This window comes from Arachis stenosperma, chromosome 2 (genome assembly GCF_014773155.1).
Source record: "Arachis stenosperma cultivar V10309 chromosome 2, arast.V10309.gnm1.PFL2, whole genome shotgun sequence".
Taxonomy (NCBI): domain Eukaryota; kingdom Viridiplantae; phylum Streptophyta; class Magnoliopsida; order Fabales; family Fabaceae; genus Arachis; species Arachis stenosperma.
The window spans coordinates 47,338,298-47,366,004 of record NC_080378.1 but is presented as its reverse complement, the minus strand read 5'-3'; the positions used below and the strand labels follow the sequence as shown (position 1 = coordinate 47,366,004).

Genomic DNA, 27,707 nt, shown 5'->3' with positions numbered 1-27,707 from the left:
GAGAGATTACCTCCACCTAGCAATGTGAAAGTAATTAGGAGATTTTTGGGCATGCTGATTTTTATAGGAGGTTCATCAAAAGACTTTTCAAAGACTGCTAAGCCCTTAAGTAACTTACTTGTCTCTGATGTACCCTTTGTTTTTTACGAAGAATGCATGCTTGCCTTTAAGGATCTTAAGAGCAAGCTTTCCTCTGCACCCATCGTAACTCCACCTGATTGGGATTTACCCTTTGAGCTAATGTATGATGCCTCAGACTTTGCTATTGTTCAAAACACTCATGCATTCATTGTTCAAAATATATGCATCTCTTGTTGACAAAAACAAGGAAATTTTTATTTTGCAAAAAAAAAAAAAAACAAATCAAATCTTGTGCATAATAGCATATGAAATAAAAAGCTAAATGAAAAGGGCATAAGTTTGTATTTTGCAAAGAAAAATGCATGAGTGAATCTGAGAAAAGGGATAAATGGGAAGTTAGGTTGTTTTGTTATGTATATATAGGGTGATATAGGATTAGATGGGACACTTTAGCTAAATAAAGATCTAATTTACTAAGTCCACTTAACTATATTAATCCTACCTTAACCCTAACCCCATTACAACTCTCCAAAGGACCTCATGATATTTGTTTTTATGAATCAAGTATTAGTTGATTGTTAGATGACTTGCAAATCTTTGAAAAACATTAAAGGAGAATTGACTGATTAAGCCGTAAACACTGAGCGAATAGCGTAAATACACATGCAGTGAGGGGTTCGATCGCTCAATTCTATGTTCGTATCTCTTATATTGTATCTTCTCACAAGTTGTTTGTTAGTTTTGGAATTTTCAATTCAATTCTTTGGACATTGATCATAGTGCATTGACTCTTTGCCTTGGCCGTAAGGCTTTCTTGGCATTGATTGGAACTTCATAATTTGTTTCTACCAACTTTCAGTAGAATAGATATTAGTAGGTAATATCTAGGATAGTTGCATGCATATAGCTAGTACATTAAATAAATTGTTTGCCCTTCCATTCATCTCCTTTTATTGAGATTAGCATGAGAACATGCCAGTGTTTAAGTGTGGGGGAATTGATGAATCCATATTTTACAATAATTTTTTGTTAGAATTGAGAGGATTTCATCATATAAACCTACACTTATTCCCTTAAATAGAATGCTTTTGAGCTTTCCTCCTAAATTATGCTTGGTTGTGAAAACATGCTCTTTTATGCTTAATTTGATCTATTTTATTCCATTTTCCTTCCATTCGATACCTTGATATTGTTGGTGAGTGATTTCAGATATATAAGGTAGGAATGACTTGGTGAGAATGGAAAAGGAGCATGCAAGGAGGAAGAAGCATGAAGAAACGAAGGAGAAGATCATCGCGATATGTGGGTGCGCACAGCCTCTTTTGCGTACGCACAGGTAGCAACGCAAAGGGAAGTGTGCAAGTGCACAGCATCTTGCGCGTCACACGAACATCCAAAATATCACGAAGGGTCCGTGCGCACAAGTAGCTGTGGATGCCTTCATTAAAAACACACGTGACTCGCGTTTTGAGGGCTTGGAGGCCCGATTCTGATGACTAGAGCTCATATTGCAAGGGGCAAACATTGGAGAATAAGAGCATATCATTAGGAGTAGTGTGCAGATAGTAGTAGGAGGCTTTAGGTTTAGTTTTTCTTTAAGTTTTCTCTCAACACCATTAGGCTTCTATAAGGGTTTACATTTCAAATGCCATTTTTCATTTTTGATCTTGGATTTTTCCTTGCCTCCATTGTAAGTATTCCTTAATTACTACTTTTTATAGTTACAATTTTGATACTCTTTCTTGTAGTTAAAGTCATAGTGTTAAAACATATACTTTTTGCAATTTTGATCTCTTGTTGATGATTTTGATGATTGATAATTATTACATGCTTGGTTGAGTTGCTATTGTTGCTTTTGATTAATTTTTGCTCATAGTTGCAAGCATTTTCTCAATTTTGTCATGATTTGTGTTTATGCCCACCAAGTGTTCGTGGAAATGTCACTTTTGATTATGAGTTAAATTTCTACCTCTTGACTTGGAAAAAATGAGCATATGGGTTCCTAGAGTTGAAATGTCTAACATTTAGTGATAATTCTTGGATTATTAATTGTTCTTGTTTCCACTAACACTAACTTGTTGTTAAGGCAATTAGCAAGTGAGTTAGGATTTGTGGATTAAGAACAACTATGCTCACTTGACCTACTCTTCAATGTAAGAGTTAACTAAGTGAGATTAATCCATTACAATTATCATAGTTGTGGTTGCAACAAGGAAAGGAACCCCTAGCTCATCCCAAGCCAAGATTCCATTTATGCTTTGAATCACACATATACATCAATCACTTTTATATCTAACTTGTCCATATTGCATAGATAGTTCTTTGATTCCTTTATTAGTTTATTACTTGAAATTTTGAGCGTTTTTATTCCTTTAATTGTTCATCTTTTTATTGAAAATCCCGTTTGCCTTCCCAACCGAAATTGTGTACTCATTGATCACTGGTCCTTGGGAGACGACCCGGGAATTAAAACTCCCGGTTTATATTTATTTTGAATTGTGACAATTTGTTATTCTAAACTTTAGTGTTGGTCGATTGTTGGGTTGGGGCTATACTTGCAACGCTATTCCATTTTTTAGGAAAATTCCTAACCCGCTCTAGGCCACCCACCAAGTTTTTGCTGCCGTTGCCAGGGAACTAAGTGCAATGAGTGCTATAGTTTTGGTTGTTGTGAATATGTGAATAGTGTAAAAACTTGATTTTTGTTTGTTACTTGACACTAATTGGTAGATGGCGTCTCTATCTAAAGAGTTTTAGTAGTTATTGACCATTAGGTTGATTTCGTTTATTCTCTTATTCTTGTTTTGCTTTTGGTAATTGCATGTTTTCGTTGATTTCTCAGTTGAATGACACGGTCGCTTCCAGACATGAGCTCGGCCCCTTTTGACCCTGAAATATTAAGGACTTTAACACATCTTAGGCAAGCTCGGCGCCGGTTAGCATTTGTGCATAGTAAATCGGATTTTCTTGAAGAGCAAACCAATTCACCATCACTTTCTAACCGTGATCCTCATTCTTCACTTAATGAGGGAACCTTTCTTTTGTCGAAAGTGCTGAAATTTCTTTGAGTGAATTAGGAGACAACATTATGGCAGAGCTATCGCGGAGAATTACTTTAACGGAGGTCGGAGCCCCGGACATCACCTTGCAACCGGTACAAGTTCAGTACCCAAATCGAGATGCCAACTTTGAGCTCAAGACGAGTATGATCAAATTACTTCCAAAATATAATGGGTTACTGGGGGAATACACTCTCAAGCAGTTGAAAAACTTTCAAGTTGTGTGCTCTATGGCAAGAAGACATGGCTCGGATGAGATAGCGGCCATGGTTTTCGCTTTCCCTTTCTCTTTAGAGGGAAAGGCGAAAGAATGGTTTTACACCACAACCTCGCTACCCACCATATCAACCACAAAACCCATGTCATGCCCAACCCAATCAACAACCACATTCTTAACATGAAGCAAGATATCAACCACCACATACTAGGCCTAACCTCACTCAAAACAATCAACCTCCTTCTCCAAATCAACCTCATATGAATGATGCACTTCAAAGCTTCATGCAAGAGCAAAGGGAGTTTCATAAGAAGCAAGAAACGTACATGGCAACCATTGCCGAAGCTTTATCCTGTTTGACTCTTTCTCCATCAAACACTCAAAATACCCATCAAGCTTCTACCTCTAGCGGTCTACCTTCCCAACCCCAACCAAACCCAAAGGGAAGCTTTAATGCTATCACCCTTAGGAGTGGTACCAAGTTAGATGAAGTTGGTCTTGAGCCTAAAAGTTTGAGCAAAGAACCCCACAATGAAGAAATAGAAGAAGAAGTGTAGGTGGCTAGAGATGAGAAGGAAAATGTTACAAGAGGCGTGGAGGAACTATCAAAGGTCAAGGAGCCCAAAAAGAAGAACCTTCTTGAAGATCCTACACCAATTTCTTTCCCAACGTTGGCTAAAAAGGCTAAGAATCATGAAGACCTTGACTCCAATATAGTGGAGATTTTCAAGAATATGGAAGTTACCATTCCTCTATTTCAAGCTATCCAACAAGTGCCAAAGTATGCCAAATTCCTGAAGGATGTTTGCACACATAAGGATAAGATTGCCGACCTAAACAAAAGTCCGGTAAATGACTCTATTTCTTCTCTCAGTCTGAAAAAGTGTAATGATCCCGGTCCTTTTTTGGTAACTTATGTGATTGGTGGCATGGAGTTCACAGATTGCATGTGTGATTTGGGAGCTTGTGTAAGTATTATGCCCCCTCCCTATCTATGAGAAGTTGAACTTGTCACCGTTGAAGAGGTCCGGAGCAAGATTTGTGTTGGCGAACAAAAGTATTTTGTCGGTTATAGGAATTTTGGAAAATGTATTGGTCAATATCCAAGGGTTGCTATTTCCAATAGATTTTCACATTTTGGAAACCCCTCCAATTGATTCGGACAAGCCATCCTCTATTCTCCTTGGGAAACCATTTTTGAAGATGTCTCGATTCAAGTTGGATGCATTTTCGGGAGCTTACTCATTTGACGCCGATGGAAAAATAGTGAAGTTCACTTTGGATGGATCCAAGAAGCCCACTCTTGAAATCTGCTCTATCTTTTGTTGTGACCTAATTGAAGATCAAGTGGTTGAGCCTAGTAAGGAGCGTGAAAAAGGAAATGCTGTCAAGGAGTCTAAATCATTGGACCACACACAACCCAAGCATGCCAAGGAGTTGGAAATCTTCCTCCTTGGGGAGGTTCCAAAGGATGATCATTGAACTCATGCAAGTCCAACTTAGAACGTTAAACCAAAGTACTATGTGGGAGACACTCTACCATGGTAACATTGTTCTAACCGTTCTCTTTTTGTTTATAGTTCTTTGACTTAATTTCTTTTTCTCATGTTAATTAGCTTAGGATTGGTTTAATCTTTTGAGTTAGATAGGTTAATTTGCTTATGGGTCATGATTGTTTGAATGTTTGTATGTTTGGGGTTGAAATTTTGATTGAGCTAAGATTGAGTACCTCAGAAATTGAGAAAAAAATTTTGTAAAAACAGGGCTTTGTGCATGCACACACACTTGTGCGTACGCACGCAACCTCTATTTTTCGTCTCGTGTGCGTGCGTACCACACACTGTGCGTACGTACACCAGTTGTTGCGCCCTCTGTCCATCGCAAACTCACGCCTTGTGCGTGGGCGCTCCCCTGTTTTTCTTGCGCTTTGTGCGTGCGCACCTGCTTGTGCGTACGCACACATCCCTATTCTCGCGCTCTCTGTGCACCCACACAAAGGTGTGCGCCCTCACACCAGCTTGCACCCGTTTTGTTGGGAGCGCTGGCACAGCCTATGCGCATGAACCCCTAACAAAATTCACCCTTGTGTGTGCGCACGGACCTGTGTGTGCACGCACACATAACCCTTCCCCAAGAAAAAAATTTCAATCATCTGTGCAAGCGCACAGCTTTGTGCGTACGCAAACCTTGTTACACCCTCTGTTGGGAGCGCTCGCACGCTATGTGCGACCGCATCCCCTTCTGTTTTTCTTCTTGTGCGTACGCATGGACCTGTGTGCGTACACACAAGCCCCGTTCTGGGTGCTAAACAGGGCAAACACCTTGTTGATCCAACAACTTAATTCTCTCTCCTAGTTGCTGCTACTGCGTCGCCCCGCCCGCCCAGGCACCTTCCGGCAACCCTGTCGCCGTCAGCCACCGCCACCTCTCTTTCTCTCTCTTCTCACTTTCTTTCTTCTTTTTCTCTTTTCTTTCTCTTCCACTAGTGAGTTCCCCGTCCTCCGTGGAACTCCGGTGTATCTCCGGCGAAGCTAACCACTGTGAACTCGTAGAGGCTATCACAAGTGCTACTATTTCATCTTCTCATCTAGCTTTCTTCATTTTTCCATTTTCAGGTTTTTATTTCTTTTTCATGTAAATTTTTTAGCTTGCTTTAACTTTAGTTGAATTAATTAGATTGAGTTTATTGCTTTCTTTAATCGGCAAATCACTATATTAAGCCATGGGGAGGAAATATTTACACAAATCAGCCAAATCAAAAACTGGTTCATGAATCAACCAGTCCATATTTCTATATAGTTCGAATCAATATAATTCGAACTTCTTTTCCATGTAATTCGAATCACACTGATTCGAATTACACACACATGCACACACCCACTAATTCGAATCAACCTGATTCGAATTACACACACAGAGTAATTCGAATTAGGGTGATTCGAATTACACCCAAGAAAGCGTTCCTATGTAACCCTGTCCCGACACGAGCTCTCCGCTCAAACCGACGCATATCCGGAACATCGTCAACACGATCCATCTCAGGCACTCGTCCGACACCCCTCTGTGTCGCCTCGACCGGAATAGGCACGGCTCTCGGATCCCTAAGGTACATCTCAGGTGAAAAGAATCTCTTACCATGCTGAACCCACCAATCCAAGAAGTCATGTGAAGGACCTGGATCTGCCACAACATCAAACTAGAGAACATGATCCGCACGGTTGTCCCAATGAAGATGCCAGAACTACAAGCTATATGGGAACCAGATCACCACCTCTGCCATCCTTCGACATTAAGAAGTCGATGTTTAGTGCGGGTTGGGACCAGGGCTGTACTCCACCAAACTGCGGTAGCACCCGATCAATCTGGTGCCACTCTATGACGGTGAAATATATCAATGCCGTCACACACCACCATAACGCCGTATGCCGAGGCTCCAACACCTCCGGATTTACAACTTGAAGGACGTCAGGAGAGCTATACGGCATCCAAATAAACTGCAATTACATAACATCAACATTAGGCCATACGGTGATGCTAAGTATGAAAGGTTACTTAATTAAAAATAAGGGGTTCGTATACTTACATCCACAGCTTGTAACAGGTCTATCCTCGGCCTACACATCTGCACTCGAGGTCCCTTCCCGCTAGCAGAAGGATTGTGACCTGACCACTTGCAACTCACATTGGTGGTATAACGAAAGCAAAATATCACCACATAGTATAACATTATAAGCGAACATGGAATAAAATAATTTAAGACGAAATATAAAAAATGATAACAGTACCTCGAGGCTAAGGGCCAGCCGAACGTATCATACCCAGCAGGTCTAAACCTAGGAAAGCGCTAGAAGATCCAAGACTGAAGTAGTTGTAACGAACCGGCTAACTTCACAACATGTCTGTTGGCCACTCAGCACATGCACAGGTACAACCACGCGAGTGCTGCCGACCCCCAGCTGTAACCACCCATTTCCCCAAGCATAGCCACCTAAGGTATCCACCCAATGTGAATACGGTTACCGAACTTGTTGGCAAACAGCTAAGTGCCTAACAGCATCATGATATAGACCCGAGCATGGCGCCTAACTGTCCCTCGTCGGCTCCCTCAGGGCACTCTCCAAACGTCTCCTGGAACCAGCTGCAGTTTACTGCAAACTTCTGGATTTGGTTCGCAGGAGGTAACACACCAAGCAACTCCTGGAACCACACCCAAGCTAGACGGCCACCCTAGATGTATGTCTGGAAATCCGTCAAGCAACCACTGACATGACGTCCGTCGACCGACAACCCCAACTGGTACGCCACGTACTACAGTGTGATCGTGCACTCCCCGAACGGCATGTGAAATGTGTGCGTCTCCGGACGCCACCACTCGACGAAAGCACTACAAGGGGCTCATCCAATCTGAACCATCTCTCATTCAGTCTCGCAAGATGGTATAATCCCGCCATCTGCAAGTACGGAACATACCTTGCGTCAAGTCGCATGCCTTGCTGCCGTCGCATGCTCGAGATGCATCGCTGGGGCTGCACATATAATGGACCAAATAATTAAAATCACTTACAAAACCACTAACAGAAACCACTAACATAAACCACTTGCAAAACCACTAATATAAACCACTAACAAAACCACCAACAAAACCACAAACAAAACCACTAAGAAAACCACTAAAATAAACCACTTGCAAAACTACTAACATAAACCACTTGCAAAACCACTAACATAAACCACTAACAAAACCACTGACAAAAACCACTCACAAAAACCACAAACAAAACCACTAACGTAAACCACTTGCAAAACCACTAACATAAACCACTAACAAAATCACTAACAAAACCACTAAGAAAACCACTAAAATAAACCAATTGCAAAACCACCAACATAAACCACTTGCAAAACCACTAATAAAACCACAAACAAAACCACTAACAAAACCACTGACAAAACCACATACATTGTCACTAACAAAACATAAAAAATGAGTGACATACAATGTTACCAACGTCACTTACCATCAAAACCACTAACATAATGTATATAAACAAACGAATAAGTTACTTAATCCTACTTTTAAAAAAAATATTACATACTAACCTTGTCGTTGATGACCCCGGCTATATGAACAACTCCATCCAAACAATATAGTCTGTCCGGATTATCCACCATGGGCTGAATATCCTGCTCGAGCCTTTGTTGGACCGAATCTAGGTCGTTTTTCTAGGATTTGGTGGGTTATGATCATGAAAAAGTGGTTCGAATGAGGTTGGTTCGAACTCCTTTTATTGCCGAAGCAAATGTAATTCGAAACAGACCAATTCGAATTACTACTAGAGCCAAAAAATGAATAATTCAAATAAGCCAAATTTGAATTACTTAGGAACGCGTGTGTGGGTGTAATTCGAATCACCCTGATTCAAATTACTCTGTGTGTAGTTTGAATCAGTATTATTCGAATTACATGTAGATGAAGTTCAAATTAGGTTGATTCGAATTACATGTAGATGAAGCAGGAGACATTTCTATATAGTTCGAATCAACCTAATTTGAACTTCATCTACATGTAATTCGAATCATATTGATTCGAACTACACACACGCACACACCCACTAATTCGAATCAACCTGATTCGAATTATACACACACAGTAATTCGAATCAGAGTGATTCGAATTACACCCATGCACGCGTTCCTAAGTAATTCAAATTTGGCTGATTTGAATTACTCATTTTTTGGCTCTAGTAGTAATTCAAATTGGTCTGTTTCAAATTACACTTGCTTCGGCTATAAAAGGAGTTCAAACCAACCTCATTCGAACCACTTTTCCATTATCATACCCCTCCAAATCCCAGAGAAAACGACCCAGATTCGCTTCAACAAAGGCTCGAGCAGAATATTCAGCCCATGGGGGATAATCCGAACAGACTATATCGTTTGGATAGAGTTACTCATATAGTCGGGGTCATCAACAACGAGGTTAGTACGTAATATTTTTTTTAAAGTAGGATTAAGTAACTTATTTGTTTGTATGTCACTGATTTTTTATGTTTTGTTAATGACAATGTATATGGTTTTATAAGTGGTTTTGCAAGTGATTTATGTTAGTGGTTTTGCAAGTGATTTATGTTAGTGGTTTTGTTTTAGTGGTTTTTGTGAGTGGTTTTGTTAGTGGTTTTTCTTAGTGGTTTTTGTCAGTGATTTTGTTAGTGGTTTTGCAAGTGGTTTATGTTAGTGGTTTTGCAAGTGATTTATGTTAGTGGTTTTGCATGTGATTTATTTTAGTGGTTTTCTTAGTGGTTTTGTTAGTAATTTTGTTAGTGGTTTATGTTAGTAGTTTGTTTTAGTGGTTTATGTTAGTAGTTTGTTTTAGTGGTTTTTGTGAGTGGTTTTTGTGAGTGGTTTTTGTTAGTGGTTTTTTTAGTGATTTTGTAAGTGATTTTTAATTATCTGGTCCATTATATGTGCAGACCCAGCGATGCATCTCGAGCATGCGACGGCAGGAAGGCATGCGACTCGACGAGAAGTACATTCCATACTTGCAGATGGCAGGATTATACCATCTTGCGAGACTGAACGAGAGATGGTTCAGATTGGATGAGCCCCTTGTCAGTGCTTTCGTCGAGCGGTGGTGTCTGGAGAAGCACACATTTCACATGCCGATCGGGGAGTGCACGATCACACTGCAGGACGTGGCGTACCAATTGGGGTTTCCAGTCGACAAATGTTATGGAAGTGGTTGCTTGACGGATTTCCAAACATACATCTAGGGTGGTCGTCCAACTTCGGTGCGGTTCCAGGAGTTGCTTGGTGTGTTACCTCCTGCGAACCAAATCTAGAAGTTTGCAGTGAACTGCAGCTGGTTCTAGGAGACGTTTGGAGAATGCCCTTAGGGAGCCGACGAGGAGACAATCAGGTGCCATGCTCAGACCTATATCATGATGCTGTTAGGCACTCAGCTGTTTGCCGACAAGTGCGGCAACTGTATTCACATTAGGTGGCTATCCTACGTGGCTAGGCTTGAAGATATGGGTGGCTAAAGCTAGAGGTCGGCAGCACTCGCGTGGTTGTACCGATGCATGTGCTTAGTGGCCAACAGACATGTTGTGAAGTTAGCTGGTCCGTTACAGCTACTTCAGTCTTGGATCTTCTGGCACTTTCCTGGGTTTAGACCTACTGGGTATGATACGTTCGGCTGGCCCTTAGCCTCGAGGTACTGTTATCATTTTTTATATTTCGTCTTAAATTATTTTATTCCATGTTCGCTTATAATGTTATACTATGTGGTGATATTTTGCTTTCGTTATACCACCAATGTGAGTTGCAAGTGGTCAGGTCACAATCCTTCTGCTAGCGAGAAGGGACCTCGAGTGCAAATGTGGAGGCTGAGGATAGACCTGTTACAGGCTAGGGATGTAAGTATACGAACCACTTATTTTTAATTAAGTAACCTTTCATACTTAGCATCACTGTATGGCCTAACGTTGATGCTATATAGTTGCAGTTTATTTGGATGCCGTATAGCTCTCCCGACGTCCTTCAGGTTATGCATCCGGAGGTGTTGGAGCCTCGGCATACGGTGTTATGGCGATGTGTGACGGCATTCATATATTTCACCGTCATAGAGTGGCACCAGATTGATCAGGTGCTACCGCAGTTCGATGGAGTATAGCCCCGGCCCCAACCCACCCTAAACATCGACTTCTTGATATCGAAGGATGGCAGAAGCGGTGATCATTGGTTCCCATATAGCTTGCAGTTCTGGCATCTACTTTGGGACAGCCGTGCGGATCATATTCTCCGGTTTGTTATGGCAGACCCAGGTCTTTCACATGACTTCTTAGATTAGTGGGTTCAGCATGGGAAGAGATTTCTTTCACCTGAGATGTACCTTGGGGATCCGAGAGCCTTGCCTATTCCGGTCGAAGCGACACAGAGGGGTGCCAGACGAGTGCCTGAGATGGATCGTGTTGATGATGCTTCGGATAGGCGTCAGGTTGAGCAGAGAGCTCGTGTCATGACACGAAGGAGCCAACATGAGTGGAGGTGGCTCGACCAGGCCATGGAAGAAGGTGACGCTATGGGTAGGGATGCATGCAGATGACGCAGTCGTGGAAGACGACGCAGGGCCCGTCCTGGAGTTGACGATCATGGTGGTCATGGTGAGGATGATGACGATGGTGATCAGCATGGAACTGGTGGGGGAGAGGATGGAGGACATGATGTTGGACGGGGCGCCGGGATCCTTGCTGTGATAGGGGGCGTTAGTCCTCGTCCTGGAAGTAATGGTGGAGAGTGGTACGGGTCTGGTGTGGGAGATAATTTGGGCCAGGGTGGCAATGGTCTTGGAGGAGGACCGTTCAGTGATTACTTCGCTGGTGTCCCCAGTGACGACCACGCAGTTCATTAGAGTCAGACATGGGTTAGTCCGGGGTAGCTATTTTCAAACTTGCTTACCAGTGATGGTCTTGATGCGGAGTTCGGCGGTTCACACTTCCTAGATGAAATCAGTGCCATCATGCAGGAAGATGATGCGGCACGTCGAAGGACACAAACTACGGGGCCACAGGCACACTTAGACGTCGACCTAAAAGAGCATCCTTCTGGGTCTGCTCATGACTATTTTGCGTTGGGTGGTACCCCTCCTTCCGCCTATGCTGGCGGCGTACATTCAGTTACCGGACCGTCAAGGGCACCCGTCCACGGAGAGTCACTTCCGTCAAGGTCTTCCCCACGTCCTTCGCCAATCCAACCTAGGCCACCTCCACAAGCAGACCCGGATGATGACGAGGATGACATTGAGGACGAGAAGGCGCTCGTCTGAAGAGGCCAGAGGACACGGGTTTCCCGTTGTTGCTTCACTAGATCGCATCTATTTAGATGACCTTTTTATTTGTATCACTTTTATATATCATCAGTGTGGTACCTCGGCTTGCTTTATTTATTTATGTTATGTATGTATAGGACCTGCTTTAGTTCTTGTTACTTAGGGTACGTACCTTATTGCAATATTTTGTATCACTTATGTTGAAAACTTAGGTGTGCTATTTTATTGGCGTAGAGTATGTCATGGTTGCTTAAGTAGATTACATCGAGTGACGTTTAAGCATAACATAAGCGTATACTTAAGAAACGGAACACATCGAGCAATTAAGTACGCACAAATACATTATATTAAGTAACCAAAGTTTCATAATTAACAACTTCAAGTAACAAACCCTAAAACAATGGAATCTAAATACAAAAGTGGTAATAAGATAGTAATTAAGCTAACAATAAACCTACTCATCTCTCCCAGTGAAACTTGGTCCTCCGACTTGTGGGCAACTCCGACGTGTGTCTTGGTTGCCTACAGAGACCACATCTCTTCGTCCTGCTCGGATCCACTTCGTCCATAGTAGTCCGTATCCTGGTGGACCTAGGACGTCCCTCACTCACACGCCTCTTGGTGGGGTCTGGTATCACTGTCGGCCCATCGTACGGTGGCCAAAGACCCTCGGGGATGGGAGGTGTGAACCCCATCCAATATACACTGAAGACCAAGCTAAGACAATACACGTGGTGGACATACGTCTGCCTAGTAAGCCGTGAATAGGCACAGCATGCCAAGGCTCAACACGGGTAATGAAGCGCCTGAAAATATTCGCAGTCACATGTCTGAGACCCGAGTGAAACCCTGTAGCTACCAAGTGAGAACGAACCAGTAGGAGTCGTCTCCGAGACAGTGAACTCCGAGTTATCTCTATCGTACAAAGTCACTGTGAAGCACCTCGTCGTCTTCAGATTGGCCTCTATACACTTCACCATATGTTGACTGAACTGTTGTCCAATTCCTAACTGGGCCTCTCCCTCTTTCCCCTAGCGAAGGAATAGTTCTGCCAACGTCCCGTAAGTAGCCTTCACCAGCGAGCACACCGGGAGATTCCTGACCCCCTTCAAGATTGAATTAACACACTCGGAGATATTTGTCGTCATGTGACCGAGTCTCCTACCCTCATCCCGATGTTGAGTCCACAATAAATACTCGATCCGGTTAGCCCACTCACACATGGCAGGGTCTTCAGACCGCAGAATATCAAACCAATTATCGAATTCCACCTCAGCCTTGGCATAAGTTGCATTCACAAGAAGCCTCCTTGCGTCCTTGCCCTTGAAGATTAGGACAAAATTTGCTGCCACATGTCGAATGCAGAATGCACGGTAGGCAGCTGGAGGTAGCCAGCCTCCGTCGGGAGCCTCAAGCGCAGCCTTGATGCCGTTGTGCCTATCTGATATAACTAACAGACCCGGTTGCGGGGTCATGTGCTACCGGAGATGGGAGAGAAAGAAGGACCAAGACGCAGCATTCTCACCCCCAACCAGTGCAAATGCAACAGGCAGTATGTTGGAGTTCCCATCGTGTGCAATCGCGACGAGCAACGTACCCCTATACTTACCATACAGGTGGGTGCCATCAATACTCACCAACGGCTTGTAATGCCTGAATGCCTCAATACATGGTGGATACGTCCAGAAGAGCCGGTAAAAATAAGCTTGCGAGTCGTCGACCTGGCCCCCAACTCGAACATGACTCGTTCTAAGGACTACAACAGTACTAGGCATCGTCAACTAAACTCTTAACACCGACCACGGGAGCTCGTTATACGACTCATTCCAATCACCATAGATGTGGCCAACGGCTTTCTGCTTCGATAACCAAACCCTCCTGTACGTCGGCCTGAACCCAAAGTGTGCCACTGTCGCATTCAGGAGTACATTGATGCTGACAGATGCATCAGCTCTAACCATTGGCATGATGAATGCCGAGATCACATGATAATCCAGACTCCTGTGGTCGCTAGAGATGGATGTCACGAGATACATATGCGGTCCGTTGTACCGTTTTACTTCCCAAAAACCCTTGCAGTGCCGAAGACTAAGCATAATCAACCATGTACACCCATTCCTAAACTATGAACACTTCTCAATATATCGGCGATAGTCAGACTCCACCACCTTATACTGTACCCCGCGTCGGATGCTATACGTCTTCATACTTAACACAGCCTCGTCTTTATCCTGAAACTCTGTGAGACCTGTAGACCCCTGGCCACCTCTAGCACCAAATCCAACAGGCTCCCCAGGAACCCCCTCCTATCTCATGGCATCCAAGTCCAAAGATGAAATGTGCGGAAGGTACTGCTGTGTGCCAGAGCTAGAACCACCTCCAGCCTTAGCTGGCTGGCTCGCTCTAATATCATCGCCACTATCATCAGCAATGATATCCGGCTCCACATCATCATCGTCAACATCATCCAGCAATGCATTGCCCAGACCAACAGGTGCAGCACATTGTGAAGAAGTCGGCACAATATCCCCTACTCCAACCTCTCTGCCTCCACTACAGTTGAGATCAACAGCAAACGACGGGGAGGCAACAAGCTCGACCAAAGGTTTATTCACAGGGACGGACGAAGATACACCAACAGGTCTGGAGCTAGAACCGGCTACCATGCCTATAATGTGGGTATTTCGGTTCGAACCCCGAGTTAGATACGACATCAACCAACTTCGCCAGCAGCTCAGGTGTCCTAACCTCGGAAAACTGCCGACAACAATGAAACATGACCTGCAAGTCCTCATCACTCTCGATCGTAAAATAATCATACTTCACAATTTCTTGCAGCACTGAGATCGAAATGCGATAAAAAAAACTTCTTAACTCGTTTCACGCCTTGCAGACCAAGTTTTTGTAGTACAGAATTAATAATGTCATCATAGCTCGTCGTAGGCCTCATAAAAATTCTGAAAGGATCCTTATCGGTGAACTTGACACCAAATCGTGTTTTCCTCTTAATCGATCATCTGTGATGAACCAATACTACAAAATTCTCCTCACCAGCCATTTTCTCACTCTAATGAGATCAATTCACGTTTACACCATATTTATACATGTTTGGCCCTGTATAATTCAAACCAGTGTAATTTGAATTATACTTTGTGTAATTTGAATCAACCAAATTTGAATTACTTAGGAACGCGTGCGTGGGTGTAATTTGAATCACCCTTATTCTAATTACTGGTGTGTGTAATTTGAATCAGGTTGATTCGAATTAGTGGGTGTGTGCATGTGTGTGTGTGTGTAATTCGAATCAGTGTGATTCGAATTACATGGAGGAGAAGTTCAAATTATATTGATTCGAACAATATAGAAATATGGACTGGTTGATTCATGAACCAATTTTTGATTTGGCTGATTTGTGTAAATATTTCCTCCTCATGGCTTAATACAGTGATTTGTCCTTCTTTAATTATCATTGTATTGCAAGTGTTTGATCTCTTGATTGATGGGATGTATTGTTGAATTTGAGCTTAATTGTGATAAGTTTGTACAATGCACGTTAAGTGTTTGATGAAATGACTAAGTCAACTTTTGTTTGATTCATATGAAATGACCATCATATGCTCTCAACTTATCTCTTGTTTGGCATGCTCTATGATTTGTGCAACTTCAAATGTGATTTTTTATGATGATCAACTTAAATTTACCAATGCATTCCCTTGTTTCTTGAACTTGAAGATCCAAACACCCATGTCCTACATGATTTTTATTCCTTTGTTAATGGGTGACTTGCTTGTGAATGCATTCATCTTAATTGAATTCAAATTTTTCATTGTTCATCTTAGCAATTGAATTGAGTAATCACATTACAAGTGTTCATTCTTTGATGTCTTGATCAAACGTCTTTTGCTATAACTTAAGCACATTGTTTATGTGATTCTCACACCTTCAAGATAAACAAATAACATTTCACTTTGCTTAAATGGTTATTGTTATTGTGCACCATTTTTAATAATGAACTTTTATGTCCACAACCCCAATACCCATTTTCACAAAGAGAAGAAAGTAAAAATTACTATTGATCCATCAAATTACAATAGAGCTCCCTCTCCCAATGAAGTGAGGTTTAGTGGATCATAGTTCTCTTATAAAGAAAATTCAAAAACTGGAAATGCATAAAATTGGAAATTCAACTAAGTACAAGCAAGTAGAAAAGCGATCAAAAGTGTAGAGTAGATATCTAGAATCCAGAATCCCGAGTCCTCTTTAAGTTCAAAGCTCCATCTATTTATAGTGCCTCCCCAAGTATTCACTTGATTCTTTCTCTTTTGGAACTTCAAACTTCTGCTTTTTGGCGCTGCACCTGGCGCTTGTTGCTGACTGCGAAAAGTGAGCGCCATAAATAATTACCATCGTGCGTACGCATCAAGGGTTGTGCGTACGCATCAAGGGTTGTGCGTACGCATCAGTCTTCAATTCTTCTTCGAAGTAGCATCGAAGATGCTTGCTTGTGAGCGTGACTGGCGAGCGCTAGGGCAAGCGTGACACCTCCAGGAGAGCACTACACTTGCTAGTGAGCACGAATGGAGAGTGCTTGGCGCTTTTGAGTGAGCGTGTGTGCAAGCGTGAGTGGAGTGCGCCAGGCACTTTGGTGCTGGCGCTTTTGAGTGAGCGTGTGTGCAAGCGTGAGTGGAGAGCGCCAGACACCTTGCTGCCTCTCCAAAGGCCGAGACCTATCCCCCTATCCCATCTCTCTACTTTTATTTTCTTTTTTTCTTTTTTTTTGTGCTCGAGGACGAGCAAAATTCTTAAGTTTGAAGTTGGAAGCTCCGCTTGTTGCTCCTTAATTTACCTTTATGGCACCAAAAACTGAAGCATTCTCAAGGAAAAGAAAAGGAAAAGTTCTCGCCTCCAAGCCATGGGAGACCACAAGATTCCTTATCACGACCCATCAAGACCATTTCTATGACGTGATGAAGAAGAAGAAGGTGATTCCCGAAGTCCCCTTCAAGCTGAAAAACGGTGAATACTCAAAGATCCTATACCAAGTTCTGAGACGGGATTGAAAAATTCACATTGATGGTGCAAGAGTTTTATGACAACACCTGGATCACAAAGAAGCATGATACAATCGTGATTCCGGAGCCAAAAAAATTGGCACACCATGGTCAGAGGGCACATTCTGGATTTTAGCCCTGAAAGTGTGAGGGTGGCGCTATAACTACCATAACCACGAAATGACCCTCACTAATACACTCAAAAGGTCAACACTAATGAAAGGTTGGAGCAAATTCTTGCTGACATCTGCGTGCCTGGAGCTCAGTGGAGGAGGAATGCTCAGGATAAGCCTTACCAACTAGGAAATTTTAGCTTAAGCCAATGGCTAAAAGATGATTGGAGTTCATCCAACGTTCGATCATCCCTACGAGTAACCGTTCTGAAATTACAATCAAGAAAGCAGTGATGATCTACTGCATTATGCTCGGCAATGAGGTGGAAGCACATAAAGTGATCCCTCAAGAGATTTACAAAATAGCTGACAAGCCCTCCACTCAAGCAAGGCTAGCATTCCCTGATCTCATCTACCGCCTCTGTGCAGCAGCTGAAACTCACATTGAGGATGATACCTCGATCGACGTTGAGAGACCGATCACCAAGAAGGGTATGGAGCACGGAAAAAGACCACAGCAAGAGCCAGTTCCACTACCTCCACAGGATCTTCCGGAGATGCCTCAGGGGATGTACTTCCCTCCCCGAAATTACTAGAATCAGTTGACCACATCCATAGGACAGCTATCTTCATCTGTTGATGAGATAAAGATGGATCATAGGGATCACACATGTATCATGCTTCTTTATGACCCAGGGGTTGGCATAAAACTCTTACACCATAAATGTGCCCACTTCGATCACGGGATTGGCTAGAATTTTTAGAAAACAAAATTTAGAAAAGTGCAGAAAGAGAAGCTAAAATTTATTTGTTGCTTCTGCATTCATGTTCATGATGGCTGATTACCGTTAGAAAATTAGGTGAAAATTTTATTTCTTTTCTACCAATCTTACCTTTCATTTTTTTCTATAAAAAGAATACTAGTAACCATTACTTTTATAGCTTCACAGTGGTTCTTCCTAGTTCTTCGTTCTAATTTATTTTTTTCATCAAAATATTTTAGATTTGTTTCAATCACTAACAAGTTGAATATTTTAATTTTCTTCATTATTTTTAAAATTTTCTTTCATATTTTAATTTTTATGTTTTTTATTTTTCATATTTTAATTTTTATACTTTTTATTCAATTGACATATGTTCTTGAATTTTATAAAATTTTTATTTTTTCTTATCTGTATAAATTTTTTTTTATTCTTTGATCTACTCTATTTTCGTTTTGTATAAAAAAAATTATTTTTTATTTGAATTTGTAAAATTTGTAATTATAATTACTATATACTACATTTATTATCAAAATTTTGTATAATATAAATTATGATTCTATCAAAAAGAAAATAAATGAAAAACTAATTATAAGTAAGGGGTAAGTATGGTTTTGGTCCCTAACGTTGAGGGTTAGAATCGAAACCGTCCCTCATCTAATTTTTTATTTAAAATCGTCCATAACGTTTTTTTTTTTGTATTAAAATCGGCCTTCTTAATAAAATTTTTTATTTTATTCCTAAACTACCCCTATTCTTATTTTAATAATAAAAGTTATAAAATTTATTAAAAAAAAAAAAGAAAACGCGTGTTGGGAGGAGGGGGAAGAAAACGCGTTGGGGGTGGGGGGAAGAAAAGGGTATACGAAGGGGGAGGGGGACAACGCCGGCGAGCCTCCGTTGTCGCCGCCGTGATCTCGTCGTCGCCAACGCCTCCTCCAGAACTCTGATGATGACGACGATGAAGGGGGAAGGGAAGCCGCCGTCCCGCCGCCGCGGTCTTGCCGTCCCGCCGCTGCAGCCGTTGCCTCTCTCCTGTTCTCCTAGACCCTCTCCCCTCCTTCTCTTCTTCCCTGTCTCGAATCTTCTCGAACCAGAGCTCACTGCCGGTAAGCCTCTCCTGCTTCACCACGCAGCAACGTGGAGTCTCCTCTGTTTCACCGCCGCCAGCGAGCCTCCCTGCTTTCCCTCCCTCAGTCTCTGTCGCACAAGGAATCAGAGCCACCACTACCTGTTACCCTCCCTCCAGCCCCTTGATTTAATTTTGGGTTAGTTTAGCTGGATTTTAATTATCCGTTAGTTGATTTTAGGTTATTAAATTGCTGAAAGTTGCTGCTGAATTGTTGTTGTTGTTGAATTAACTTAGGTTATTGAATTTCTGTTAATGGTTAATTGTATACAAGATCCATGGTTGTTGTTCTTCTGCATTTAGTGGTTATTTCATTATTTTTTGCTTCTGCTATTCTTCCGCTTCTGGTTGAGCTTGTTGTTATCCATTGTTGTTCTTCTGCATTTGTGCATCTTCTTCTGGTCAATGTTGACGAAGAAGATGGGTGTTAAGGAAGAGTTCTGAGTCTGTTTTTCTGAGTTTGATTTCTAGATCTGAGATCTGGGTTCTGATGAGGATAACGATGATGATGTTGATTTTCTAAATTTTGGTTGGTGTGATGCAAATGGTGATGGAGTGACAGTAGGTGGAGAGCGGTGTTGGTGTTGGTAGTGTTGGTGTTGGTTCTGGCAATGGTGTTGGTGGTGGTAGTGGTGGAGGAGGTAATTATGTTGGTAGTAATGAGACTATTTTTGTCCAAAAAAAATAAAAGGACGATTTTAATACAAAAAAAAAACGTTAAAGACGATTCTAAATCAAAAATTAGATGAAGGACGGTTTCGATTCTAGCCCTCAATGTTAGGGACCAAAACCATACTTACCCCTATAAGTAACAATAGAATCATAAATAATGAAAATTCATAGTTTAAAATAATACTTAATTAAAGAATATTGATAATACTAAAAATTATAGAATTTTTTTATTTGACATTATAAAATTTATAGTACTCTTTCATATTTTTATAATGTTATTACATTATTCAAAAAGATTTAACGTGCTTTTTGTGCAAACAATATTTATTTTACTATAATTCATTTTGATATAAAAATTATCAAACATAAATAACGTTAACACAAACTCACTTTTTATCAAAATCAATTTTGCAAAATCAATTTTTACGAACTCCCACATACATAATGTGTTTGAATTACATTTGTAAACAGAAGTTTATATAAAATTAAGTTTGAAAATTTGATTTTGATTAAGAGTGAATTGGTATTAACGTGGTTTATGTTTGATAATTTTCATTCAAAATGGATTATAATAAAATAAATATTCTTTAGATTACATTATATAAAATCACTTTTAGATGAAAAATTATAAAAAAAAGACAAATTTAAATAATTATTTTATATTATCTTATAATTTTATTTTAGATATTTTTCAAAATGAATTATAGTAAAGTAAATATTCTTTGGATTACATTATATAAAATCACTTTTAGATGAAAAATTACAAAAAAAAATAAATTTAAATAATTATTTTATATTATCTTATAATTTTATTTTAGATATTTAAATACATTTTAATATTTTTTTAGTAGTCTCAATGTTCTTTACTCTAATAGGATTAATAAAATCATAATGCAAAACAAAAAAAATATTTCATACAAAAAAATAACATTAACAATTAAAAAATTCATATAAACAAACAATAATAAGAGTTTTATAAAAAATAATGATATGCATGGGAGTGTATCGGAGAAAAACATTATAAAAAAATAAATATATGAATAATAAAGAACACAATTGGTACATAAAAAAATTTTTCAATCCAACCTAAAAAAGTAAACGCAAAAACAAGAATTTATAGCTTTTGGTAAACGTGGGTTAAAAAGTAAAATCACTTGTACGTTCCGAAGATAATGTGCCTATATAGAAGTAATGATGCAATCAATTTAGTATAATCAAACTAGATCACAAATCATAAAATAACAACTGGTGTGATAACCAAACTTCCAAAATCTATATCAAACTAAACGCCGGAATGACCAAAAAACAAGTTCAAGGTTATAATCAAACTCCAAGATTATAACCCTAAGCTTTATTCACAGTTCATACTCCAATTATGATTTATATAATGGAACTCCAAGACATAAATTCAAACTCGCTCATATTTTTAATCAAAATTCCAAATCCTACATCAAATTTAATACTCCTACTATAATCAAACTCACTCACATTTATAATCAAACTTCATGATCCACGTATAATCAAATGTACATAAAGTTATATAACTTACCACATAATTGTTTTTTTCTTTTCTCAGTCATCCTTCAACGGTCATGGTATGAAATGGATCCAACACAACTTCTTGTTAAGAACATCCAAAACCTTTTGTTCTAATCATAACACAATCACTTGAGGCAACCATTAATCACTTAGCCCGTGTTGTCAACATATTTCACCACAACTTCTACAGGCAACCAATGCCATCCTGAACTTGTTCCAGCATCACCATATCCTGAAACAAGATTGAAAACAAAGTGATAATCATTTTCCTAAAACCAAGTGATGTGTCAAAAATGAACTATATTCATTTCAAACCAAACTCAGTTCTTGCATCAGATCATGAAAGCATCAGCTCAAATTGCAAAAGATGTAATTTATCTTTTCTTTTCTTCACTCAAAAACCCCTCAATCCAAAGAAATTAAGAAAAAAATTAAAACACATGGCATTTAAGTATTGAACATCTTTCTAGAAAACCTTGTGCAATACCATCATTATTTCATGTAAGTGTCCACGTTGCATAGCCTAAAAAAGAAGATAAACAAGCTAATCAAAATGTTCCAACCTTGACAGAGATGATACACAAAAAATGCATCATACAGGGGTAATGTTGGGTTATACGGATGTAGCTGGTCATGGGAGGTGCAGAAAAACTTCAGAGACATCTCCGCACTACATTACCAGCAATTTTTGCAAAAAAAATGGTTCCACTTGGAAGCTTTCAATAATTAAGCATCAAAAGACAATACAAACACTATTCACTGAGAACACAAATAAAGAGAAAAGAAATGTATCGAAAAGCGAAAAGGCAGATTCCATGAGAGAGGAACCCAACTTGATATATTCGATTTATTTTGATCTAGCTGGCTATATGACTTATGTATCAAATCACCATATGCAATTCATCCCAACGCAATGGGTGTAGCACACATCAAGACACTTTTTAACCAGCAACATTTAGCTCTTCCGGATGCAACTGAATCCCAGAAGCAAATAATAGGTACATAAATCACTACACAGAAATCACCATACAATCATAAATTAATTACTCTTGAAGTATGTCTTCAACAAAACGATTACTCCAAAACATCAAATCTGCCACAATGTATGCATTATAAAATTAATGAAAACAAATTTAATTAGCAAATAGAACACAACTTGATCAAAACTGACATGAAAAATGGTGGCCATTTGCAGCTTAACACAAAAAGTAAGCAAAGCTTCAAAGCACATACAGACACTGCCCCTTCTCTTAAGATCGTGCTTCCCCTTCTTCGCAGGGCCATCACCATGTCGCCAACTCACGCACAAAAGACAATCGCTCAGCCATTAATCCCTTTCATTATATTTAGTGACCACCAGAAAACCTGGTTACATCCTAAACTTCACACGGCAGTTACTCAGACATCCTGAAACACATTCAAAATAGTGTATCAACATTTTCCTATAACCAAGTGGCAGCTATCAAAATGGAAAAAATATTTATATCAATCCAACTTTAGTTCTGGAATTAAGTCCTGAGATATCAAAATGCAAAAATAATTTTAGAAAATGCAACTTTTTTTCCAGTCATTCATATTTTACTCAACTCATCCAATAAAAGAAAGAAAAATAGAGGGAGAGTGAAGCAAACGAGAGTGATATCTTTAAGAGAACATTTTTGTTGCAACGTTTAATCTCACTTAGCAAGATTAAATTTTGATGGGGTAGCAAGAGCATATTGTTAGCCAAAAGCATTTACAATCAGATTTAGCAAAAGACCAAGAGGAAATTTTGATTTAGCATTACCGAATAGTGAATCACAAAATTTAATCAAGACCCAAAATTTGTTATGCAAATTATTTTCAGCAGAAACATCATCATAAGCAAAAATAAACTTAAATCAAGATAATTATACGGAAACTTATGCTACTACCACTCCACAACTACTTTTAAAACAGTGGAGTGAAACACGTAAAAAAAAATATTGATCCGGACCAAAAGCTTAAAACTTTTCATTACGTGCATCATTAAAAGCCAAAAAAAAAAACGTGAACATAGTTTGACATGAGGGGGTAGAAAGATAGTTACGCTTTCAGGTTGTGACATCAAGTTCAATGAGTGTGGAAAGAGATGGATTCTTCTCGATCTCAACTCCAAACATCTCATAGGATTTAATGGCAGTTTCCTTTGGCATAAGCTTCAGAAACAAGAGAGATAAAAGCAGAGGAACAATAATTGAAGGAACAAGAACATTCAAGAACCAAATTTCCTTTGAGGTAGGCATAGCTCGATTCCCAAATCGGGGATTTTTTTTTCTTTCTGTGTGTGGGTGTGTTCGAAAAGCCCTATACAGAAACTTTTAACGCGTCTACGGCAGTGCGGATCGTGAGATGCGCCGTCCGGCAAGAATGAGAGCCGAAGGAAGGGGTCCAGGAAGATGCAGCTCTGTTAGGGTTTGTGTGTGGAGAGCGTCAGAGACTTAAATAAAGCAAGAGGCGAGAGGAGGCTTTCTCAGGTAAATTTTTGGGAAAAAGACAAATAAGTCCTGACTTTTTAAACTTTTGATAAATACATTCCTAACAAAATTTAAATACAAAAAATTTTTTGACTTTAATAAACGGAGGACAATTTAGTCCTTCCGTCTATTTTCCTCTCATACGCCAATGGAACTAGCTGACGTGGCTGAAACGGTGTCCAGGTGTCCGTTACGGTGCCACGTTGGAAGGGGAAAAAAGTTCGAAGGACAAATAAGTCCTTGACGTCATTTTACAAATAAAGTTCGAAGGACAAATAGGTCCTTGAGAAATTTTTTTCAAAATTAATAAACTCATTTCCTAAATTCTCTTATCTATCTCTCTCCATTTTTATATTTCCCTCTACTATTTTTATTCTATATATAATTATATTTTATATTAGTAATTTGACAAATCAAAATATGTCATTCGATATTTTTTTACAATTAAAATATTTTAAGTGTAAAATTATACACATTAAATTATTTTAAATTTTAGATAACGAATGTTAAAATTAATTACTAATAAAAAATTAGACTTTTCATATAAAAATAATAACTAAAAATCTTATTATTTAATTTTTTATCTGCAGATATCTTGGTTTTCTTAGTCAAAAACTTTTGTCAACTTACGACATTTTTGTAAAAGTAGTTTGATTTTATAAATCTTTTGTGTCATGCATAATTTATACTGTTAGAACAAAGTGAACTATAATTTAAAAAAAAAAATATTCTCGTAATGTTATTATGCATAAAAATACTAGTTCTAATATAATACACAAATGCACTAATGCTAACTTAATACATGAATGATGCACAAATGAACTAATGCTAACTTGATGCATAAATGAACTGATGCTAACTAATGCCACTGGTATGATGAAAACTGAACTAATGCAATTTAACAAATTCTAATATAATACACAAATGCACTAAAACTAAACTAATGCAATTTAAGAAAAAGAGTAGAAACATAACAAGCCCAATTTCTACAATTTTAATACAAATAATTTAAATTGTAGAATAAAACAAGTTAACTAGATTTCAAAATACAAGCACAATTTTATCAGAAATTATTTTTAATATGGAAAGAAAATTGGTGTTTTGGTTGAATATTGACATTTGAAGTGTATTACAGTATTGTGGAAATTATTCAACACGCCCCCACATGTTGGCTAAGATGCTGCCACGTGTTCAACACACCCCCCACGTGTTGGTCAGAATGATGCCACGTGTTCACCACGCCCTCCATGTGTTGCACCACGCCCCCCACGTGTTGACTTCCCACAAAAAAAATTCCACCCATCTATAATTACACCACATTCTCCCATTTTCAACAAAAACACCAATATATTTTCCATACAAAAAAAATTAGCCTAATTTTATAAACTAAATTCTCATAATAGAAGCATAATAGAAGTATAATGAAAAAAAATTCTCAAGAACCTATTTGTCCTTCGAACTTTATTTGTAAAATGATGTCAAGGACTTATTTGTCCTTCGAACTTTTTTTCCCTTCCAACGTGGCATCGTAACGGACACCTGTACACCGTTTCAGCCACGTCAGCCAGTTCCGTTAGGTGTATGAGAGGCAAATAGACGGAAGGACTAAATTGTTCTCCGTTTGTTAAAGTCAGGGACTTTTTTGTATTTAAATTTTGTCAGGAATGTATTTGTCAAAAATTTGAAAAATCAGAGACCTATCTGTCTTTTTCCCTAAATTTTTTTAAGCTTCTTTTAAAAAAATAATTTAAATAACAAATATTTATATTAAAAATGTATACGATTTTTTAGTTTAAAAAATATTTATTTTAAAAAAGATATAATAAAAAATTTTTAATAATATAAAAAAAATTATTTTTTTAATTTCTTTATAAATATTTAAATATTTTTTTAAAAAACTACAATTTAACAAATTGCATCAAATATTAATATTATTATTTTTTATACGTTAAAAATTAAAAAAAAAATAAAACTTCCGAAATAAACCATTAAACTTAAATATATTGCTGAGGTTATATAATCATGTTTTGTTAGGATAATTTTTTAATCTATTTATGACCATACACATATTACTTATGGTGACAAATTAAATTATTTCATATTAAATAATTTATATAATAATGATATTATTTATTATTATAAATATTGAATTAAATAAGTTATTATTATCTTTGATTTAAAATTAAATGAGAATAAAATTAGATTATTTTATTTGGTTTTTAGAGTTTAATGAACGTTACACTCAAATATAAGTAGTGATTTCAAAAATTTGGTCAATAAGACATCAAAGACACATCTGAATCCCTTTTTTTATCGAAAGAGTTGTCATTCAACCCTATTAAGAATAAGGTTTTAATCGAGAAAAATCAAAGATAAAACAATAAAACTCTCTCGATCATGCTTATGAATTCAGGTACGCTTTCGCCATTTAAATATTTCTTTTTTAGTGATTTAATATATATGATTTTGGAATTAAGAAATTCTAAGAAATTTCAACAAGTGATATCAAAATCATCTATAATTGTCATTGAAAAATTATAAATTTATCTTATTTATTTATTGTGATCAAATCTTGATTTAAGTTTATGAAATTAGGTTCAAATAAAATTTTATAAATTTGCCTCTCAACACAATAGCATGAATATGAATTCATGATTAATTTTGTTATATAAGGGAAATTGTTGTGATTTCTTTGTTAATGAAATCCTTTTGTTGTGGTTTTAATTTTGTGTTAAACAAAAAAAATCACAATTGATTAATAAGGAGTCATAATATTATGGAATTATTATATATTGTGTCTTATTGTATTCATCTATTTTATAAAATTTAGATTTAGAATAAATTATTGAATACTATACCATCAAGATAGCCTCTCATTACAAAAAAAAAATTTGATAATTATGATGATTTTTTAGGGTTATTACGGCAATTTGAACTATCATTATTATCTTGAATGACAACTAAAAAAACTGCCATAATTTTAAGTGCCATTTAGTTATTACAGCAATTTTTGAAAAGCTGCCACAATTCTCATGGTTAAAATGATGATTTTTTTAACATGTTAAAACGGCGGTTTAAATCGTCGTTATTTTTAAATAAAACTTCATTTTTTGTTGGTTAAAACAGTAGTCAAATCACCATTATATTCAGATAAAATGATATTTTTGGTTGGTTAAAATAACGGTTTAAATTGCTATTTTTATTGAGTTAAAATGGTGTTTCATATTATTTAAAATGGCATTTTTGAATCGTCATTTTTATCTTGATAAAGTGGCATATTTATTATTTAAAATGGTTGTTCGAAACGGTCATTTTTATGAGTTAAAATGGCATTTTAATTGTTTAAAATGGTAGTTACAAGTTACATTTTTATCAGATAAAACTGATATTTTTATCGTTTAAAAAAACATTTTAACCGTTGTTTTTACCACATTAAGTAAATATTTTTTTAAAATTTCACAATTACAAGAAATCATAATCCATGAACAAAATATTATGTAACTCATAAATGAAGTATTAAACATAATATATAGTTTTTTAGTATTAGAAATCAAAATTAATAACTCCTATATATATAAAGTATCAAACATTACATGATTTTTCAATTCTAAATATCTTAACATGTAGCTCTCTTAATACATCAAATCTCCATCATAAAAAAATCACACTGCTCTATTACTTGCTCTAGAATATCTACTTTTTAAATTTTTTAGCGATGAAATCTCACTCTCTTGATCCAATTTCTATAACAAAAGTATAATTT

General features: G+C 38.0%; 1 protein-coding gene across 3 annotated transcripts; it reads right to left on the bottom strand.

The window, feature by feature from the left end:
• Positions 1 to 418: 418 nt before the first annotated feature.
• LOC130960901 (serine/threonine-protein phosphatase 7 long form homolog) lies at positions 419 to 23,906 on the bottom strand. Of its 3 annotated transcripts, none has more exons than XR_009079289.1 (5): positions 23,518 to 23,906; positions 22,621 to 22,856; positions 21,460 to 21,681; positions 6,941 to 7,883; positions 5,842 to 6,851 (listed from the first exon to the last, which is right to left on the bottom strand). XR_009079289.1 is itself a non-coding variant. In XM_057886419.1 (3 exons), the coding sequence occupies exons 1-3, from the start codon at positions 7,082 to 7,084 to the stop codon at positions 6,263 to 6,265; spliced, it is 642 nt and encodes a 213-aa protein (XP_057742402.1). In that variant the 5' UTR covers positions 7,085 to 7,190; the 3' UTR covers positions 419 to 6,262. The 3 variants fall into 3 exon arrangements, 1 of the variants encoding a protein (XP_057742402.1); XR_009079290.1 differs by having other exon boundaries at positions 5,843 to 6,851; positions 22,683 to 22,856; XM_057886419.1 differs by lacking the exons at positions 21,460 to 21,681; positions 22,621 to 22,856; positions 23,518 to 23,906 and having other exon boundaries at positions 419 to 6,537; positions 6,629 to 6,851; positions 6,941 to 7,190.
• Positions 23,907 to 27,707: the final 3,801 nt, after the last annotated feature.

Excerpts from the sequence above, each read along its gene's own strand:
- LOC130960901 (XM_057886419.1), bottom strand. The coding sequence starts at position 7,084 with ATGTTATACTATGTGGTGATATTTTGCTTTCGTTATACCACCAATGTG. Across the intron at positions 6,852-6,940 it reads ACCTGTTACAAGCTGTGGAT|TTTATTTGGATGCCGTATAG; the intron begins GTAAGTATACGA and ends ATGTAATTGCAG. Across the intron at positions 6,538-6,628 it reads AATGTCGAAGGATGGCAGAG|ATCCAGGTCCTTCACATGAC; the intron begins GTGGTGATCTGG and ends ATGTTGTGGCAG.